The sequence below is a fragment of the Meleagris gallopavo genome, chromosome 5 (genome assembly GCF_000146605.3).
Source record: "Meleagris gallopavo isolate NT-WF06-2002-E0010 breed Aviagen turkey brand Nicholas breeding stock chromosome 5, Turkey_5.1, whole genome shotgun sequence".
Lineage (NCBI taxonomy): Eukaryota > Metazoa > Chordata > Aves > Galliformes > Phasianidae > Meleagris > Meleagris gallopavo.
This window is the reverse complement of record NC_015015.2, coordinates 5,677,683-5,699,815: the sequence shown is the minus strand read 5'-3', so window position 1 is coordinate 5,699,815 and position 22,133 is coordinate 5,677,683. Positions and strand designations below refer to the sequence as shown.

At 37.5% G+C, this 22,133-nt stretch overlaps 1 protein-coding gene across 1 annotated transcript in view; it reads right to left on the bottom strand.

Moving 5' to 3' along the window:
- Nucleotides 1-22,133, bottom strand: part of LOC100539913 (leucine zipper protein 2-like) — a 91,258-nt gene that overhangs the window by 22,817 nt on the left and 46,308 nt on the right. The window contains exons 4-5 of the mRNA XM_031553359.1: nt 21,113-21,194; nt 15,545-15,607 (exon numbers count right to left, since the gene is read on the bottom strand). Coding sequence (XP_031409219.1) covers nt 15,545-15,607; nt 21,113-21,194 — 145 coding nt within the window. The remainder of the gene's footprint in view (nt 1-15,544; nt 15,608-21,112; nt 21,195-22,133) is intronic.

The window sequence follows — 22,133 nt, the reverse complement described above, 5'->3', positions numbered from 1 at the left end:
AAAGGCTTCTCGAGTAGTCAAGAAGTGTTGTGTCCAGCCTTATGAAAAAATGTCCTCTGTACCACATAAGCAATTCCTCACATCTGGTGCACAACATTTCCTGCACTTGTGCCACATATAATACCATTGCACATGTATACCATTGTAAAACTGAAATGCAAATTCACTGTCTCCTATCTGTACTTTACCAGCTAACAGTCACCAGATGACAACACCAATAATTTTTAGGCAACTGTTTCTACATGCACTGCTGCTACTCCAGTTTTGACTTCAGTGAACTCTGAAGCCGTGCATCACCTCTGAGTTTCTCTGTTAATGTATTTGTTTTGCACTAATGAAGTAGTATGAAGGTTTTCTGCAGAACTCTTAGCCAAGACTACAATCATAGCCACAACTACAGTTGTGACTACAACCATAGCTCTGCAGCATCACTGTGGCACCTGGGAGCACTTGGGAACATGGTTAGTGGGCATGGGGGCAATGAGCTGTTGGACTGTGTGGTCTTTTCCAACAACAGTGATTCTATGACAAAAGAGTTTCTGTAACAATAATAGTATGGTATTGAACAAGTCAGCATAAGAAGTATATAATCACAGAATCAATAAGGCTAAAGAAGACCTCTAAGATCCTCAAGTCCAACCACAAACCATCATGCCCACTGACTATGTCCCTCAGTGCTGCATCTCCACAGTTCTGGGAATACCTCCAGGGACAGCGACTCAACCACCCCCTGAGCAGCCTGTGCCAATGCATCACCACTCTTTCCGAGAAGAAATACTTCCAAATATCCAAACTGAACCCCCCCCCGATGCAACTTGAGGCCATCATGAGCAGACACAGAAGGAGGTACAGAAAAAAAATGATTTAAAAACAACACATTTTGAAAACTGGGGAATTTTCCACTTTCTTCTTTTGCATAACAATGCTGTTAAGTAAATCCAAAGCTACTCATGTTTGATCTAGCCTCCCTGTGTGTGCAGTCTTCTTTCAGAATCTTTTCACATATTTGAATATTTTCATGTTTCCACACAAACACCAAGCTCTGGCTACTAGAAAAAAGCTCATTCCTGCAAGAAGTAATAAATAAATAAAGTGGCATTTATGTTTGTAAAGAGCATATCATTGATCAGCTAAAATTAAAATAATTACTTAATGGCCTCATAGGAAAGTTCAGTTATTATTTTCAGTAATACTAGTACTTCATCACTGAACTCCCTGAATAACTAACTGCAGACCAAACCCTAGTCATCACTCATTGATAAGAGCTAGAGAACTACTAAGTAATATATTAAAACTACTATTTGAAGATAAAAGTTTTTTTTTTCCCCCACTCCTTGTAGCCTGTATTTTCAATTGCATGACTCTAGATGCTTGCTATAGCTATCATCTAAGACAAGTCTCATTTCCTGTTCACCCTTCAAATTAAAATCACTTGGACAGTGATGCTAGTCTGGATTTCCATGAACACAGACAATTGGGAGTAATACCCATTCCTGCTTTTGTCAGGTGGTCATCAATGTGACCAGTAAGCATCTCATCCCCCTTTGTAGTCACCTCCATGTACATCACACACACAAAGGTAATACATCTGCAAATAGATTCCTTCCTGCAAAAGGAAGTTTATGGTTTTATAACACTGTTATTTCTCTAATTCTTAGGCATTTGCTTCACCCTTCTTTAATCCTTTTTTTCTTTTATCTGAAATAAATGAAATTTGATGACATTTTAGACTTACTAAATTGCACATCTAAATCTTAATATTCTGACAGTTTGCAAATATGCACTTCCACAAACCACCACCACCCAAAAAAAAACCACAATAAAAAAGCTGAATTTTTTAGAGAAAAGAACCTGAATGAATACTACTTATAAAGCTATGGTATAGCGACAAATACTGACGCAGGGGTGCATACAGTCTTTTCTGTGTATGTCTTAAGTAGCGAAATGAAAAAAGCTCCCTCAATCTCTCATCACTCAGAGCATATTTTCCGGTTACAGCAATGAATCAATGTACTGGGCCAAGTAATTTTTTTTAATTCAGTGTTTTCTGCTTTTAAGCTCCAAGAGACCAGGGTCATTTATTTTCCTAATCTCTGAGTAAAGACAAGTTCATGATGAGAAAATGATACAGAGAAATATATACTGGACTGACATAATTTTCAATTACACCTTTCCAGTCATTTCAAGTGGACTTTCCTTATGGGAAAGAAAAGGCCATTTCATGGAACAGCTTGGGTTGGATGGGACCTCAAAGATCATCCAGTTCCAACCACCCCTGCAATGGGCAGGATTGTCAGTGACTAGATCAGGCTGCCCAGGAACGCATCAGATGTTCTAATTAAAAACACAGCAGCACACTGAACATGAAATCCAATTTTACAGAATATCTATCTGAAATGAGGAGCAACTGCCTATGTCAGGGAGTATTATCTACAACAGAACCCTGACAACTCTTTGATATCTCCTTTTGGTAAAGTTGGCTGAGCACCCCAGAGATACTCTGTGGGAAATCAGGTTGATATTAGTGAACAGAAGGGTGAAAAGAAGCTAAAACCATCGACAGCTCTATAAAGATGACAAAAATGAAAATTCTGACCACAAAAATAAACTAAATATATTTCTGACTTCCAAAGAACTCTCTCACTGCAAGAGTGAAGGGTCACAGTGGTCACATTCAGCCATACAGCCTCCTTTTCCCTGCTGTACCAGCAGCAGGAGGTGAAATGCTGCATTAAGCACATCTCAGATCCTTGGACATTTGCATCTCAGAATTGTCAACACCTGTCTTAAAACATAAGTAACATAGATATGAAAGGAGAAGGGCAGAAGATGAATAAGGAATACATGTATTGTGCTCTCAGTGGAGTCGTATCACTCAAGTTTGCTTTAATATTAATAGGCTCTGTCTTGTAAATTCTCAGAAGCAGTGTCCTGAGTCTTGCTGTTGCAGAACTTTTAGCCAATATATTAAATTTTTAAAGGTAGCAGTCTGCAAGTGGAATCTAAAAATATTAAAGGCATGCATCTGTTGTTTTAGAGATGTTGCCACAGTATCTTTCAGTTGGGAAAACAGATAACCCTGAGGCAATTCTACTGAATTGATTCACAAATTAAACACAATTTCCATTGTTCTGTGCCCACTCAATGCAGGAGCCTAGATAATATACACTAATTAAATAACTTTTTGCCTCTGTCCTGATACAGTCTATCCTCACTTAAAGGATACAAAGTGGTTTTCACAAGATCAAGTCCAACCCCAACCCAACTTCACCATGTCCACTAACCATGCCCCTCAGTGTCACGTCTCTGGGGTTCTTCAACACTTCCAGGGACACTGACTATCATTCCCGTGAGGAAACCTTGTCCAACTCTCCACATTCTTCTACCTTCAAAACATCAGAGGTGCAACCACCCACCAGACACATCAGCCGCAACACAAGCAATACCTAAGCTTCCAGTTGGCATGAGATCTCTCTAGCCTTCAAGAGGCCAGACTGCATTAGTAGAGTAACGGTGCTCCCTGTAACCAGTGTGGAGTTGATCAGTAAACAGGCTCATTTTATAATGAAAATGTAGGCATAGAACAGTTTGCATAGATTAAGGTATTTTTACTCCATGGGAACAGAACTCTAGTCAAAGCTCCATTAATCACTAAATATTTCCTAAAATTCATTCAGTGAGATGCAAAATAGTCCATAGTAGGATCTAGTTCAGAGGATGGGAGTGATATTTTGAGTCATTAATGCTATTTTTGCATGAATCATCGTGTGAAAATAAGCCTTTGTGAGGATCACACCTCTTTGCAAAGGAGGAGGAAAGAATTATATTCAATTTAAACTGAACAGCTTAACTTCATCAGTTTCTGGGAGCAAATAACGTATACCTATAAAATAAACATTTGCATTAAAAAAGAAAAAAATGGTTTCAGTGAAATTTTTACTTCAGGGTATTAAAGATTATCATGACAAGTGCAAGGAAGAAAAGTTGTATGGTGAAATCACACAAAGCAACACATTTCTGAATGACACAAGAAAGGACATCTCCCCAAACAATTCAGTTATCCTTGCGCACAATATGCTGTTTTATGCTCATTCTCTCATTTAGTTCCAAACCGGTTCCATGACAAAGACTGCTTCCACTAACTCTACTAACAGAGCTCAGAACATGCATTTCACCTCTTGACCATGGCTAGTACCTGCAAGGCAAGATTAAGGAGTTATTGCTTCATCAGACAGAACCCCAAAAGACCTTGTTTTCAAAGGCTTGACCTTGAAACTTTCAATGTCTTCTTTTCCTTACTGAAATCTTTGCAAGAAAGTCAGTTTCAACTGTCAATAAACTATGACAAAAATGGACTTAACCACACTGTTCGATAAAATCATATTCTCAAAAAGTGTTTGGCTGTGTTTTCTGCAGCTTAAGGACGTGCACTCTCTATATACTGGCATGGTATTTCTAGGACTGGAAAAATGCCTTAAGAGAAACAGATTTCCTATTTCCTAGATACAAGATGATTGTTATTTTGTCGGATATAAAATAGGAATAAAGGGCTTAATAGCAATTATTTTGATATATACTTCATTAACACATCCATGCAAAAGTAGAATAACATTTGCACAGTAAGAAGGAGATAGCTCTCTCCTTCTCCCACCCCAGCATGGGACTGGACTAAAATATTCAGAGCATTGTACATTAGGAATGTTTATAGTCTATTCCTACTTGAGATTATCATTACATAAAATGTTCTGGTGGGTGTGATAACTGATATGTAGAATTGCATCAGAGTTGCACTTACTCTAGATTCCTTGGTGATTCAGAGCTAAGAGAGAAAACACTACATACTGATGGAGTAGAACAAATTAAGAAGAATCATACATTTGAAGCAGTATCACAAATGCTTTAAAAACATCTTTTTTAGGACTAAAATCCCAAATCAAAATGAAGATAAAGCTATATCCTGATCTATTAACAACTAGAAAATCAGAAGAGACTCTGCCAGATATTCTGTCCTTTTAGAAATGCATCAGTATATGACCATTCTTCCATTCTTTAGGGACTGCTCTTCTCTTTGTATTCCTTTCCTGATGTAGATAGAAACACCCCTGCCCCTCCTTTCTCATTTGTCCCTTCTGAACAGCTTGTAATCCACACTCTAGTTGTGGGAATCATCCCACCAGGTTTCAATGATGGCAACTATATCACCGTTTTCTAGTAGCAGTGTTGTGTCCAGCGCCCCCTGTTTATTTCCCAACCTGTGTGCATTGGTGAAGAGGCACATCAGCTGGGGAGCTGGTCTTGTCATTTCCTTAAAGAATAACTCCTTAATTACTTTTAAAGATCTCCTTTGAAATTCCTCAACAGTCACTGCCTCATCATCGTAGTTTTGTATGTACTGCAGTGCTGTCAGCACCTTTCAAGGCAATGATAGCCTTCAAGGCCCCGATAGCACCCTGTCCCTCTAATCTTGCTATGCCTTCACAGAATTACAGAATCACAGAAACACCAGGGTTGGAAAAGACCTACAAGATCATCCAGTCCAACCAAGCACCTATCACCAATAGCTCTCACTAAACCATATCCCTCAGCACAACATCCAAATGCTCCTTGAACACTTCCATGGTCAGTGACTCCACCACCTCCCTGGGCAGCCCATTCTGCTGCCTGACTGCTCTTTCAGAAAAGCAGTATTTCCTAACATCCAGCCTAAATCTCCCCTGGCACAGCTTAAAGCCATTCGCTCTAGTTCCATCCAGTTACACGAGAGAAGAGGCCAACCCCCAGCTCACTACAGCCTCCCTTCAGGTAGTTACAGAGAGCAATAAGGCCTCCCCTGAGCCTCCTCTTCTCCAGACTGAACAATCCCAGCTCCTCATAAGGTCTGTGCTCCAGACCCCTCACCAGCTTTGTTGCCCTTCTTTGAACCCACTCCAGGGCCTCAACGTCTTTCTTGCAGTGAGGGGCCCAAAACTGAACACAGTACTCGAGGTGCGGCCTCACCAGCACTGAGTACAGGGGTACAATCACTTCCCTGTTCCTGCTGGCAACGCTGTTTCTGATGCAAGCCAGGATGCCATTGGCCTTCATGGGCACGCTGCTGGCTCACGTTCAGTTGAGCATCAATCAATATCCCCAGGTCCATTTCCTCTACACAGTCTTCCAGCCACTCTGCCCCTAGCCTGCAGCATTGCCTGGGGTTGTTGTGGCCAAAGTGCAGGACCCGGCATTTGGCCTTGCTGAACCTCAACACCTTATCATGGGAAGGCTCACTATCCCAATACCCCACTTCTGAACTACTTTAAAACCCTCCCAATGAGCCCTGCTAGCGCTTCTCCAAGGATTTAAGAACACTGCATACCAGGTTCATCATGCCATTCATGTTTTTGGGAATGCCAACAATTAATGAAAACAAAGGAGATACTCGCTCTTAAGTTGCCCATAATTATAAATCCTAATTATCAGCCATATTCCTTAGACCAAGTTCGTTTGGCCACAAGCACTGTTTTTCTTAAGTGAACTGGCTGTCACATTTTGGAATTTTAAAACTGGCAGCAGAATGTAGATTTAAATAAGGAAAGGGTAAAGTAAGGCACAAAGCAATCAGCAGTGTGAATGAGGCCAGTGAAGAGGAACTGCCAACTGAGCCATTTCCATCCAAGTTGCAGCACATGCATCCATCTCAGAGCTAACTCTGGTATTACAGCTTTATCAGGTTAGAAAATCAGAAAACACTTGTGTATTTTAGGGAGCCTGATGCAAAGCTCAGCTGATCAAATTGAATCTAATTGACCACATACTTCACTAAGTTCTGCTGGGACTTGAACTGGCTTAATCATCCCTGCTGAGGTCTGAAAGCAGAAGAGCTGTAGAGCTGCAGATTCGATTAGTGGTTTGTTAATAGTATTTGTTCAAAGTGAGTGTTTGTAGCTGGTATTTGTAACAAAACAAAGCCCACTTCCTGAGATTCAAAATAAATTAAGGAAAAAAAGAAGAATAGAAGCTAAGCATTTACACTTGTCCGTTCATCAGTCATGAAATCAATACATTTATGTGCTTTAAAACCTTTGTTAGATTTATACAAAACAAAAGGCTTAAGCTTTATAGGAGACATGCTTATCAATCTCAACTACCTACTAAACAGTAAAAGTCACTTTCCTTTAAGCAAATCATCTTGAATACTCCCCAGAAATATGGCCCTGCACACAAAGTTGCAAAGATGAACAGTACTTCCCATTACAGCATGGAGCATGGTGTCACATCTGCAAGTAAGAGTTACAGTGTGAAAAACAGTTTCAAAGTCAACTGAACAAAAGAAAGTGTATGCAATCAAACTTGTACAAAAATACAAACTAGTCTAAGAAATACATTCTATAAACCACCACTGACAATTACAGAATACAGCTCCAAAGGTCAAGGTAAAATTACGTTTTCATTTCATTCCTTTTAATAATGGTAGAACCATTTTTAATTCTATTTAAAAGGCCAGAATGACTAAAAGGAAATACTTTCCAAACAAATTTGGGATATTAAATGATTATAAATGATTAATTTCAAGTTAGAGTAATTTTGACATCATTTATTGATCTTAAGCCACCATAAAAATTAGGTATTATTTTATAACATATAATGCATGAAATCCTTAGCACACCAAGCACAACTGAAATGATGTTTTTTTCCACACAACAAACATTGTGCAGAGAACATGAGAAGGAGGCAATGCCACTCAAATACTGCAAACTGCACATACACATTTAGCTATTTCAAATGTAAATAACTTGGAAATTTTCCCAAATGATAAAAACAGGCGTTGGCAACAGTCATCGGGAATCTGCATCAAGAGAGAATGACGTACAGGTTTTTTTCACCTGAGCAAACATCTGCATGTTCAGGGTATCAAACTACCCTTCTGCAATAGCAGAAAGCTCAAGAAACTCTACTTTTCCTTTTGCAGCTACTGAAAAACAGTCACCCTCCGAAACCAGAAAAGATGTAACTAGCTAAGGTCAGAAGAGCCAATTCAATGAGCTAACTCTAAAGTGTTGTCAAAACTATGCATAAAGGAGCAGCATGAAACCCAAAAATAAATAAAAGAAAGAAAGGCTGTAAACAACACCAAAGAGGTACATATAACTGATAGGGGGACTTCACAGAAGCAGCTTATGAAAAGCTTTGAATTGCTGCTTATAATCAGCAATTCTGGGTATGACTGGTCCTTTCCCACATGACTTGATTTGCTTTTATTTTTTTTGCTAAAAGTGACATGCTTGCCACACTGAAGTTACATGCCAACTTTCATCACCTTCTGAATTAAATAGACAAACTCCAAAGCACACAAAAAAATAGGATTTTACAAGTTACCTCCCCAACACTACCTTAGTGAATGCCCATCCAGCCTCAGCATGACAGAATGAATCACAGAATCATTAGGGTTGGAGAAAACTACTAAGAAAAACAAGTCCAATACAACCCACCACCACTACACTCACTAACCACAACACTCAGTACCACATCACCATGGCTCAGAAAGACTAATAGCAACTCTATTACTCATAGGACACACTACCTGACCTCACCGTAGGACAGGGGCGGGTCCTACCCTGACCTCACCGTAGGACAGGGGCGGGTCCTACCCTGACCTCACCGTAGGACAGGGGCGGGTCCTACCCTGACCTCACCGTAGGACAGGGGCGGGGCCTACCCTGACCTCACCGTAGGACAGGGGCGGGTCCTACCCTGACCTGACACTTAATTCAGTACCATAAAACTGAACTTTTAAATGCAAAGAGCTTTGCATTGGCCAAAAGAAGCACACTGAAGCTCACAATTGACTTCTACAAATGCAAACATTTTCATCAAGCACCAATTATACTCTTGGGAAATCAGTTAAATAGCCTGTTGAAATATATTCTCCTTTCTGACTCTCTTATGTAGATAAATTGAGCTATCTCCAACATAGCGAGCAGTGGATTTAATGCAAACAATACGTGGTAATTACCTCAGGAAGGTAATCAGGTTGTTCTTCCTCTGTGTCTACCAAACAACATTAAATTACTATACAGTTGGCTGATGAACCATAATAATCAGGCAGTGTTTTTTGCTTTTTATTATTTATCTATGCTTTTTACTATTTTTTTTTTAGAAAAACATCTGCAGAAGTCTTACATGAGCTCAAGTTTTTAGTTGATAGAACAAAACACTCCTTAGACATCCGATCTCATGAGGGAATACTGAGTTGAGACAAGACTTGATCTTACCGACTAATATTAAACATCACCTACTTGCTTTAAATACTTTTGATTTTGCTTAAGGGGCATTTCCTGTTACGTTTTGCATAGTATAAATAAAAACCTAGATTATTTTACAACACTAATCCAATTATTACTGCCTGTTGCTCAAAACATTTTCAATTATGAGAACTGTCAAATTGAGTTCTGCAGAACTGAAGATACTTTGCATAGGAAATCCTGTAGATAAATGGTAAATGGGCACAATTATTATAACAGATATAGTAAAGCCATTTTGTAGCAGTTTAATGAAAACTATTTTAAGATTATAGTTATAAATAAGCTTAACATCAACACTTAAATGACATCTAAATAACATCAATACAATGCATTTATTATGATTAAAGTTACTGCCAAATCACATAGTGGCTTGGGTTGGGAGAGATCTCAAGGATTATCAGGTTCCAACCCCTCTGCTGCAAGCAGAGTTGCACATCACTAGATCAAATAGTGTATCATCTTGCCCAGGGCCCCACTGAACCTGGCCTTAAACACCGCCAGGGCATCTACAACCTCTCTAGGCAGCCTGTTCCAGTACCTCATCACCCTCTCAGTGAAAAACTTCCCACTGACAAAAATTTAAATCTTTCCTCCTTTAGTTTAAAACCATTCCCCTTTATCCTGTCACTGTCTATCCATGGAAAGAGATTATTTCCCTCCTGTTTATCATTTCCCTTCTGAAACTGTAAGTCTGCAATGATGTTTCCCTACAGCGTTCTCTTTTCCAGAATGAACAAGCCAACCTCCTTCAATCTATCTACATAGGAGAGCTGATCTAGCTCTTTATCACCTTTGTGGTGATAAGTGAGGAATTTTATTTGAAGCTTTTTTCTGGAATAGTCCTACCTTGAATTACAATCAAGTACTTTGTTATTTTTAATCATTTCATTTTCCTTGAATATCTCTATATAATTGGAATTATCAGGCCAAATATTGCATTTCATTTGATCAAATTAAGACCAGAGTATAACGAGTCTCAGGAGAGGACTGTAATCTTGATCATGTCACAAGCTATCAAACCTCAGTTTAAAAATACCTCACAGTAAAAAGTTGAAGTTTTCCAACCAAACTTGATATTGATTGAGATTAAAAGCTGCAAAACAAGAGCAGTCCAGTTTAATTTAAACCTCTGAATAGCAGAAATTGTTTTTCAAAGTCACTTTTTGCTCCCTCAAACTCAGCAAATAAGCTCATCTTTATTCAACAGCACGATTATGAAGAAAATGCAAGCACTAAACCCTAGACCTGGGGATCTGATAAATATTTATAAAGGCTTATCTAAAGTGAGGTATGAGGCAAATGGATGAGGCCAGGCTCTTCCTGGTGGTGTGTAGTGATGAGTAATGGCCTAAAACTTGAGTATGGGGAGTTCCATACAAACATGCAGAACTTCTTTACAGTAAGGGTGACATAGCACTTGCCCAGAGATGTTGTGGAGTCTGCTTCTATGAGATATTCAAGATCTGTGTGAGTGCTTACCTGTGCAACATATTGTAGGGTACCTGCTTCAGCAGCAGGTTTGGACTCTACCATCTCTTGAGGTCCATTCCAATCCCTGCAACTCTTTGGTTTTGTGATTCTCCCTCCAAATCAAAGGAATTTCTGTATATTACACCACAGCTTGATTAATTTAGGTTTCTTCTGCTGTTTTATCTTTCTTCTGACTTCCTACTGACTTTCATGGAAGTCTATTTATAACTGTGAGGGAGACATTCCTGCTAACTCACCTTATAGTCAGAGCTTTTTAGCCTCTGAACACCCTCATCCTGGGACAGGATTATTGTATTCCAGGTGCTACACAACTTTATCAAGCAACGTACTAAATAAATAACCCAAATGTATATTAATGTCACACATACACTTAAATTCTTATGCTCTTCAGTATTCTGTGGTGTTTTCACAAAAAATTGTCTGGTATTAAATTTATCAAGTAACATTTTATATCTTTTTTTTAAATGACATATAGTATTGTTGCTCCCTTTTCAGTGATCTTCTCACAAAGTGATTTTAACATCACTGCACTAAAAGCCAACTTTTCCACTCATCTGTATAACATGAATAAATTAGATCAGAACATTTATTTTCCTGCTCTGCAAAATTTGCACTAGCTTCAGGGAAAGTTTTACATTGATCATAAAGTTTCATCCACGCTTAAAGTTCTCTGGAGTTTGGCTGCGAGCTGTCTTGCCTTTGAGATTTCCAATGCAGGAAAGTAGTGATCTGGATAACACCAAGATTCACAAAATTCTCTTCACAAGTTCAAGAGCCAAAGATTCTAACTAGGATTCAGTGCTGCCCACATTGCTTGGTGAAGTTACAATGGATATCATTGAGAGCTGTCTGTGCAAAGGACAGAATACAGCTATTTTTAAGTCTGTTAATCAAGATACTCTCTAATACTTCATGCATTGCTGCCTTCCTGAAGTGAAATAATTTCGCTAATTCATTAATATCAAGTCATACATGCTGAACAATGAGATGAAATGGAATATCAGACAAACCCAGCAACTCCCAGACCCCAAGGGCCTAAACAATGTGATCTTTAGAAAAGCTTATTTTAACCGCTATCATGTTATGTAGTATCAATAAGCAGGAGCTCTAATTACTAATACCCATGTCCTACAAAAAGGAATGAAGGCGCAGATGGGAAATGACTCTCTTCTCTGCAGACAGTATATTGCCAGAAGTGACAAATGAAAAAGATTAAGCTTCAGGAATAAAAATGCTGTTACACAGTCTTGATGCTAAATAAGTACAACAAAAATAAAGAATGCAAACATTTTGGAATTTCAGAGTTAATGAAGGAGGATAACAGAAATGAGCACTTGGAAAACTGAGTAAAGACATCAGAAGGACTCCAGAAGGTTACAAAAAGAACACTGCTATGACTCTCAGTGCCACAGCTAATTTAGAAGACAACATAAAAACAATATAGGACAAATTCCAAGTAGGCAGCCAAGACATCATGACTAAGAGGATGAAAAGAGAGCCCTAATAGGTGCATATCTCATTTTTTCCATCTTCATATTGATGAAAGTTATTTAACCTAAATATTTACAGTTGAATGTCTTGAAGTTCATAGCTGTGAATCAGATTCATAGAATCAAAGAATGGCTCAAGTTGAAAGGGACCTCAAGGATTATCAGGCTCCAATCCCTGTGCCACAGGCAAGGCCACCAACCTCCATATCTAGTACTAGACCAGGCTGCCCAAGGTCCCATTAAACATGGCCTTCAATAGGAAGGATTTCTTAAATCCTGAACACAGACTTAAAGAATGAAATATAAAATAACTATCTTTAGAAAAGAGAGGTCCAGACTTAGCAGATCCATTATAACTCCTTAATTGACGTTAAAATTCTGATTATTATTCACCAGCTACTGAAAAAATGCATCCTACACATTTGGGTCTAAAGACCAGAAAACAGAACTTTCAGAAATCAAAGCTTGGCCTAACATATTATATACAGTTACAGCTACTGCTAGTTACAGCTACTACAAATATATCTCACTCAGATACTGAACTAAGAGCCACCTCCACTTTATTTACGTTTTTCTTGACAGTGCTGATGCCTCTGATTTTTATAGATTTTTTCCCCCCCCCGAATGGTAGAACCAGTGCAATATGCAAAGAGGAAACAAGGCTTAACTCACCTTTCATCTACATGGGAACAGACTTAGAAAATTCACAAGGTAACAGTTAAATTTATCTACAGAGTATGAAGAGAGAAGAATTACAATTCCTCCTTTACAGAACAGTGTCAAGACTCAATACCTTAAAATTTTATTTCTACTTTACTACAGGAGTTCATTTTTTTCCCTCCACCATAATTCAATGCAATTCAATTGAATTCACCCTGCAGGGCATGAAATTCCCAATAGATCAGGTGGGACTTCAAACCGCTTTGACTTTACTTTTTATTAGTGCAGCTAAGCACAGAAAGATTAAAGAAAATTCTGCTTTAGTATGATTTACTCGACACTAAAGCTATAAACACAATTTATACATGAACAGAACAAAAGTATTGTTTACAAGGTAGTTATTTGAAACTATGCTTCTTAGCAGAAAGAACACATTACTGGAAGCCACAGTCAAATTCATTTTCTACTTCTGGTTTACTTTGTATTGACTGTACTACTTTGTCTTGTATGTAATTCATGTTCTATCACAGCATAAACAGCCAAGAAATATACTGTCTGATATAAACCACTGTAATAAATACATGGAATTGTTGTAAATAGTATACGTAAAGAGATTAGTACACTTTAATATAGGCATACGCAGAGATAAAAGAACTTGCCTACAGATAATACAAGAAACTGTAGTTGTATTTTCTCCAATCATATGTAATGCAACTGTTTAATAACATCATTTTTAAATACATATATATTTTAACTAAGTCTAACGTGAGGCAACTATAGCATCCATGTGATATAGCCAAAGAGCATTTTGCTACCTCACCCACATAGCTAATTATACCATTTATTAATTTGGGGGAAAAAATCCTAACTCATTTATCTCAAGGAAATTATACACACGTGCACATCTGCTGGAAGCCTTACAGGTTGCTTCTGGTATTATAGGAAGAGACCTCTAACAAAGAGGAATTTATAGACACAGTCACTATGCACTGCATACAGCACTTTTTTTCCCCCTCCGCACCAGGGATGATTTTTGTTGTTTCAGTTGGCAAATTTTGCTGTTAAAATCTAGAATAGCCTGAAAATTGCCTTTTCTGTACACTGTCCTCTCCTCATATGCTATACCATAGCTGCAACATTCAGGTGGAAAGCTGTTGTCTATTCCTATCTCTGAATTGCCAAGCTGAATGGCAGTCAGGCACATGCTGAAAGGACAGAACTAAATGGGGTTTTTACAGTCGCAAGAGAGTCTGAGATTGCTGCATTCAATATTTGACAATACAAGTAGAGGGTAAATGCAATATTTGAAAAAAAAAAAGGCAACAGTAGCTGTGGAAGGAATTCCATTTACATTATGCCTCTATCCATTTGTATGAATACAGAATTTTTAAAATTATACGGAAACACTAACTATTAAATATACACAATATCCACTTACAAACAGATTTACTAACAGCATATTCAGTGATTGGAAGCAGGGCATAGATAAACAATGTATTGTCAAAAATCACTCCATTCTTTTTGTTAGTTTCATGATCAAAATATGAGGTCCTTATTGAAAACTCCAATAACAATTACTGAAACTCTGGGAAAGCTTAACAGACTTTTAAGGATTAGCTATTTGGTAGGTGTAACTCCTTTCCCACACACTAGCTGATGCACAGAAGGATGATGCAGGGCTCTCAAATCAAGTTTCTCCCAAGTGACATCTAGTTGCCTAAATAACAATAAGAATGCTGGAGCTTTTGATTTCCAGGCCACCCTAGGGCCATATTTCTTCTTTAATAAGAAGTACTGTTCTGTACTTCCTCCTAAAATATATGCAAAATAAACAGTGCCTAAAATGAATATCAACTTCCTACATACCTTTCCTGAGCATTTATCCATTCTCCAAGCATTTTACAAGCTATTTAAGAAAAATCATGACCTTCTTTTAGCATAGTATCTAGAGGACCCAGTCAGGCTGAAGCTGCAAAGAAGCTACACAACTGCTTTTTGTTCTTCCTTCTCATGGGTTTTCTTGGACTGAGATTGGAAGTGATTCATGGCAGACTATGTGCAACTGCTAGTAAAGTACAATAAAGAGCACTAGTCAGTCAAAAGAGGAAAACCCACACAAATCCTGTGTACAGAATTCAGTTTCATGAAAGACTACTACATTAATAAGGCAAATAGTAAACAATTCTGAAAGGAATGGTCAAACAACCCAAACATATCTGGAATTTGTTCAAATACAGTGTATCAGAGATTCCCAAAGCCCTGACTGAATCTATAAAGCTAAGACTATTAAAGGAAACAATTCAGAAAAATATGCTGAGAGGAAAAGATAATGAAAAGCTATTAAAAAAATGAAGTTAAACGAAGAGTGATGCAAGAAGGAATTTGATAGTAAATTCAACAGTATCAGCTGCAGAGGTGTTTGTTATCAGGTAACAACCTAGAAAAACTAACCAGTATAAAAGCATACACTACAGAGCATAGGCAGGGATACATCCTTGAACTCCACAATTCCAGTGACTGCAGATGATGTGAAAAGTGAGGCAGGCTCATGTGCTCTATGAAAATAGCATTTGTTGTCACCACTGTCACAGGTAATAGTGCACTTCAGTACTCCTCTCTTACCTCATTTTGGAGGTCCCGGATCATTCTGCTCTTCCTTTCCATTTCTGTCTTCAAAAAATTAATCTACAAGTTGAATAAAAATACTGAGTTAATTTCTGAAACTTAGCTAAACACCACCTTAAACTTATTTTTTAATTTTAACCTTATTCATAGCTTAAAAAAAGTAATAAGCCATCCCTAATAACAACCTATCTTGGAAAACTATTGTTGTTAAACCAGATTGGTATAGGTCATCACTTTGTTTCCTGATTAACCTATAAGAGGATTCCCGATAAATATCATGGTAACTTAGAATTGAAGGAAGAAAATCACTATATAAAACCCCTCATTTGACTTTCTTGCTAGTAGATATAGCTTTCTTTGTAATCAAGTCCATGAAGATCTTCAGAGAACTAAGGATTTTTTTTTTTTAGGACTAACAGTCATTAGTCCTAATGAGAACAGATCCATGCTCCCCATCAGTGTATTACTGTTTTTCCTAGTCCTAATTAAGAGAACGTCAACGCTCCCTCAAAATGTATCAGCTCTAGATCTGGATACATATGAAATACTGATAAAGATATGGCACTGAATTTATTGACTGTGCTCTCTGTACATTTGTATAATCAATGAATGTATGGATGTCATAATTATGGAATATACCAGAGTTTGGCTAAGCAGGTTACTATACAAAAGAGAACATAGATAGAGTGCTTACCCACATCATGGGCTCGCTGCAAAACTCCAGAGGAGGGATCTCCAGAAGAGATCCTTTCCCACTGGTAGTCAGCTCTTAAATGGGTCTAGGAGAGGTGGAGCCAGGCTCCACCACTTTTTGCCTTCACCTGTGCTCCTGAGGCTGACTCATTGCTTGCCTCAGGTGATCAGAGGTTCAGGCTGTGATTCAGCAGTTCCCATACAACACTGCTTGTGAACATCAGCTTGGTGAAGAGATAGTTAATTTGGCCAGCAATTTGCAAGATGATTTTAACCACTCCTAATATAATAATGACTACAATATTATTTCAGAATCTCAAGCTGAGAAGTACAATCAAAAAGCAAATAACAGTGCACAAACCCTCTTCAAAGTGTACAAATTCTGCTTTCAGCCTCCAAATCCTGGTAGTGTAATATATGAATGGGCTTTTGAGTTCTTCTCTACCAAAGGCACGTGAGCTGATTTAACTATGAAACTCTCTACATCTTTCCCACTTTCTACTCACTTTTTGTTCTTGTTTGACATTCAACTCTTTCCTAGTGTTGGCTTTAATTACTATCTAGCTGTAATTATGAAAACATATAATGAAAATGTATTGGTGTTCTAAGGCTGAACTCTACAATATTAAGCAAGGACACTGCTTTTGTCTCCTGGAGACAGACATTCAAGGTACGCAAAGCTTTGTGTGCTTCAGAGCTCATTACATTTATTAAAGGCAACAGCTTCCATCCAGTAGCCTTTACTCAACAGCAGAATGTGACCTTGAAATGCTGAAATTAAATTTTCCCCCACTGAAATACAGAATGCTTTAGCAGATGGCTGCAATCTAATTCTAAGAGACAGACAATAGTTAGTTATTCACCACAGAGGAAGGATGAAGTAATACCAACATAAAGTCATCGCTGCACAGTCAAAGCTCAGCTGTACACTTATTTGCTCACCTCCAGACACCTTTTACATTGCTTAGGACTAAGGCAGGAATGATTAAGATGGGACTGAAATACCTTTACTGGCATATCTATAATACCACTGTTAACATCCATTAGCTCTAGCATACTCAGTATTAATTTTCATAGTCTAATTTTCAAGTTACACCATAGGAATTGACTCTGAAAGCCAAGAGAATAGGAAACTATAAACACAGGAAATATTCTATCTTTTGAGAAAATGAGAGAATAATCCACAACCTGTTCAATATTTCTGAAAGCAAAGCTAAACACAGTTTATGCCTGCTATGATTCCTTAGGTGAACTCAAATTTAAGTTGTAACTTGTAAATTAATTAAAAAAACATTTTTGTCATAGAGACATGTATGACTTTGTCATAAGAACTATTAGCAAATAATATATTTTGGAGTGAAATGAACATCCCATCTCTTTATGAGTTAGTGGTGGTAAGAGATCTGGCAATAGATTTCTCACAATTCAACCCTGCATGTTCTATTTGTGTTTTATTATTAAGAAGGTCCTGGTGATATCCAATTAACCATATCATTTTTGCTTAGTTTTTAAAATGTCAAGCACAATGAGTTACTTAATTCTAAGTTTTCATAGCAAGCACTAAGCAACTAGGAAAAAAGATTTTACACAGATGTATTTTCTCCTCTATTTTGAGGAATCTCACAATAATTACACTGTCATTTCCACCACCACATCTTTCTAAAAACTGTTAGTGTGATATAAAACAGCAGCAGGAATAAAATGAAAAAGGCACTCTGAACTTGCCTACCTACCCTACTTTCCCTATTTATTTTCCTACCCCCTCCCTGTTACTGTGGTAATTTCTCATTTCCATTAGAAAAAACAGACCAGCTGGTTCTATACACTGTGACTGAAATTAATGGGAAAGAGCTTTAAGTAGTGGTTCCTTTTCACATATAAATAAAGCTATGATTTGACTTTTTAAAGAAACGTATTCACTGCAAAGCAACCTATTATGAACTAGTACTATGGTATTCAGTACTAAAGAGTTCTACCAACTTTCACTGATTGCTAAAGATGACAGCAGGTTATTCCTGATTGTCTAATCCCCCCCATGAATGTTTTATATACATGTTGTACACCTAAATTCAGTATAGTACTCCTGACAAACTTTATGTTAGAAGCACTTTTTGGCGGGCAAATAATCCACAGTTCTGTTGTGAGCTGGCTGGTAGACCAGAAAAGATCCTCACAATTCCAAGCCTTCTGGAAGATTTCTTGACCTTGAATTTTGCAACACAGGGCCACTGAAAAATTCAAGCCATCCTCATCAAAATAGTTTTCCTCTATACTTTTAATCATCTTGCACAGAGCAGTTAGAACAAGAGGTATGAATTTATCATAGTTCTGCCATATAATTCATCCCAAGATAGACTGATGCTCTTTGTATGTTGGCGCTACAAATGCAGATGACAAAGGACCTAGAAAGGGAGAGAGTCACTCTCACTTAGGGCCCCCAGTCTGTCCTCAGCATAACTAGAACTGTCAAGACTAGGAATGTCTTTTGGTTCCCCAAGACTGAACCTCTCCTTCCAGCCTCAAAACAGCTTCATGAGTTGTCCACTGAGCCCTATCACTACCTCAGTAAATCCACAGGACAGCAACTTTTTAGCTGTCCTCATATCCTTGGCTTCTCTAATATTGAGAAGTTTTAAAAAATTGATTCCAAAGCACTTTTGAAATATTTGTTCAGTCTTGTTGCTGGTGAATATATGTATTTTATCCTCAGGCATAAAGAAATAAATGTCAAAAATCAAGGACCCAGCACAGCTTTCCTTAAAACCAGTGGTCAATTTAGTATCCTATTATTAGCAACTTTTAGAAAACAGTTCAAGAATTCCATTTCCCTATCTGTATAATCAATTAACAAACAGATGTTATAATTAAGAAATATACAGGAAAGTTAGGCTAAGTAAGATTATTGCAACAGAAAGATAATAAATGGAAAATGCTTACTGATGTTGTAGGCTCACATTACCCTTCACAAGGAGGGATCGCCAGAAGAGATCCTTCCTCAGTGGCAGTCAGCTCTTAAATGGGATCTAGGAGAGGTGGAGCCAGGCTCCACCCCTTTCGGTAGCACAGGTGAATTGCCTTCACCTGTGCTCCCATGGCTGACTCATTGCTTGCCTCAGGTGGTCAATCAGAGTTCAGCCATGATTCAGCAGTTCCCATACACTATCTAACCAGATGATAACCCTCTACTTTAAATTATATTATAAACTCAGGGGGGTTTGTTGTTGTTTATTTCTTCTTTAATTTTCTGTAACGGATTTGTGCTCTCTCAAAAGTATTATACTAGGAGTTGAATTTATGCAAAGCACCATTCCTCAAACTAAAAAAAAAAAACAAGTGCTGCATGGCAAAGAACAGAGCCAACAATCTCTTCACCTCAGCTGATATTTATTTTTACCACAGTCAAGATAATCTTGAGTAACAAACAGTAATATAAAAATTAAATAACATGTTTTCCACATTTAATTAGTAGGGCTAGAATTTGGTGTGTCACCACAGCTAATGAGAATGTATCAGTGCATCTGGAAAAAGACAATTAAAGACAACTTTAGAATAGCATGTTTTGAATATATAACAGAGAGGATCAGGCCCTAATCTTTATTTCAGAGTGATATATCTGTTTACAGTCCAAAACATCTTCAAAGAAATCTAGATTTTTTTTCTATATATACTCTGCTCAAACTATTGAAGAAGATACAAAATACCTCATTCTTTTCAGGTTTAGTCAGAATACTGCTTGCTTATTTCTTTCCCCTCAAGACTAGATGAGGGCTTTTATTCTCTAGAGAAGTCTACAACTAGTAACAATCCAGTAATTATATGCTGTGGAGGAACATTACTTTAGCATAGTGTAGTATTCTACTTTAAGCACCTCACACATAGTTTAGATGTCATGACTACCTAGTGTGGGCCAATCTGGTCCACAAATTGGACCAAAGATCTTTTACTACGCACACTGTAGATATATCCATTAATTTCAGGGGACTGTCTTTAATTCCTAAATATTAAATAATTGAAATAATAACTAAAATAACGAACTTGTCTCTTGTTCACGAAGGACTGAAAGACACACAGAAATCACATCAAGGCATTTCTGAATATTTGCTAAATTACATATTCATACATACATACAAGTACCCTTGTACTATGAGCCTGAGAACTGGTAATGAAGCCTGAGAACATACTGAATAAGCCATCAATTACAAAATATGAAACTAAAAAAATATATCCACAAAACCTGTTAAGAATCATAGAACACTTGAGGTTTAAATAAATCTCCAAAAATTATCTATTTGATTAATGCTCAGCAATATTCATGTTATAAATTATCACTGAACAACACTGGACCACTTTCATATTTATATCCAAGAAATAAACAAAGAATGATTTTTTTTTCCCTGCAATAACAAAATTTGGCTGTTTGTGCCTTGAATTTGTATTTTCCTATTGTGATAATGAGATCTAGTATTGCCGAGACTTAACTTTCTCTTGCTTATTTTCATGCTGAAAATTAGTAGCAATTAAGAAAAAAGTCAGTATTACAACGTACTTTGGTATAGATGGGTCAAGAGGTCCATAAACATAATCTCATAAGGCATAAGGACTTGGGTCCAAATCTCCAAGATGCTGGATACATACACCTACATCCCACAGAAACTAGTGGAAAAACATCTGCATTTTATGCAACATACTAATTTTATCCACCTCCTTTTATCTGAACCTTATGGAGTACTAATGCATATCTGAAATCTTGGATTTTGTTTTAAAATGTAAAGACATTTGAGACAATGCAAAAAACCCAGGTGAGGAGGATTTAAAAAAAAAGACAGAAGAAAAACAAAAAACAAAAAAAGGAAGAGGTATAGACTCACTCACAGTAGCTTGCTGCTTTTCTGCCTTCTCAGCTGCCTCATTTAGCTGCTTTTGAAAGGCTTCCTGAAGAGATTTCATTTCTTCCCTAGGCATTGAAAAAACAAAACATAAACTTCATCCCAAGAGTCCATTAGAAAATCATTCTTCAGTTTCCAGAGAATGTGTTGTATTTACTAAGTATCTTGCTAATAACATTAAAATGACCTCATGAACTATAGTGCCGGAACAAGACAAAAATTTGCTTGTGATGGAAATTAGATATATTTTACATTTATCAAATGTCCTGTTGTGCAAAACATCTGCCAGTGTATAGTCTCTAGAAAAAGGAATTGGTACAATAAAAGCAAGGGAAGTGAACTTGAGATACACTATTATCAAGAACAACTCATTCTAGAAAGAAACAACAGGTAAGTCAGTAGAAGATGCTGGAATGCAACTGACAAGAAAAAGTAATAGTTTGGATTGGGCAGAAGTGGATTCAAGATATTTTTGCATTACTAATGCAATCAGAGTTTCTCCAAGGTGATTACAGCTGGCCATCTGGTCATCTCTTTTACCCATAGATGACACATTTTGGAGCTGCCGCAAAATACAAGACTGACAAATTTCATAACATTTGCAGAGCATTTTCAGGGCTGTTGCTTGCATCAATCAACTTTCATGAATAAGGAGCAGCGTAGAGCCGACTTTACATTGAGATGATAATTTAACCCAATGAAAATCAGTCTGGAGTGGAAGGCACCTGGCTTGTACAAGAACAGAAATTGTGAGCTGCTGAATCATCTTTTTTTTTCCTTTATTTCATAGCTCTTTTATGTTCGCAGTTTGAAAAATGCTGATACAAACATATTGATCTGAAATAGAGACTGAGCAGCATGAAAACAATGCATCATCAGCACAGACCAGCTTTATTACTACATACACAAGTGCAACCATTCTGAAACACGAATAGTGCATAAAATAACTAACCTTGAGATATCATACTAAGTGACCAAATTATACTTGCCAAAGTAAATTCACACTA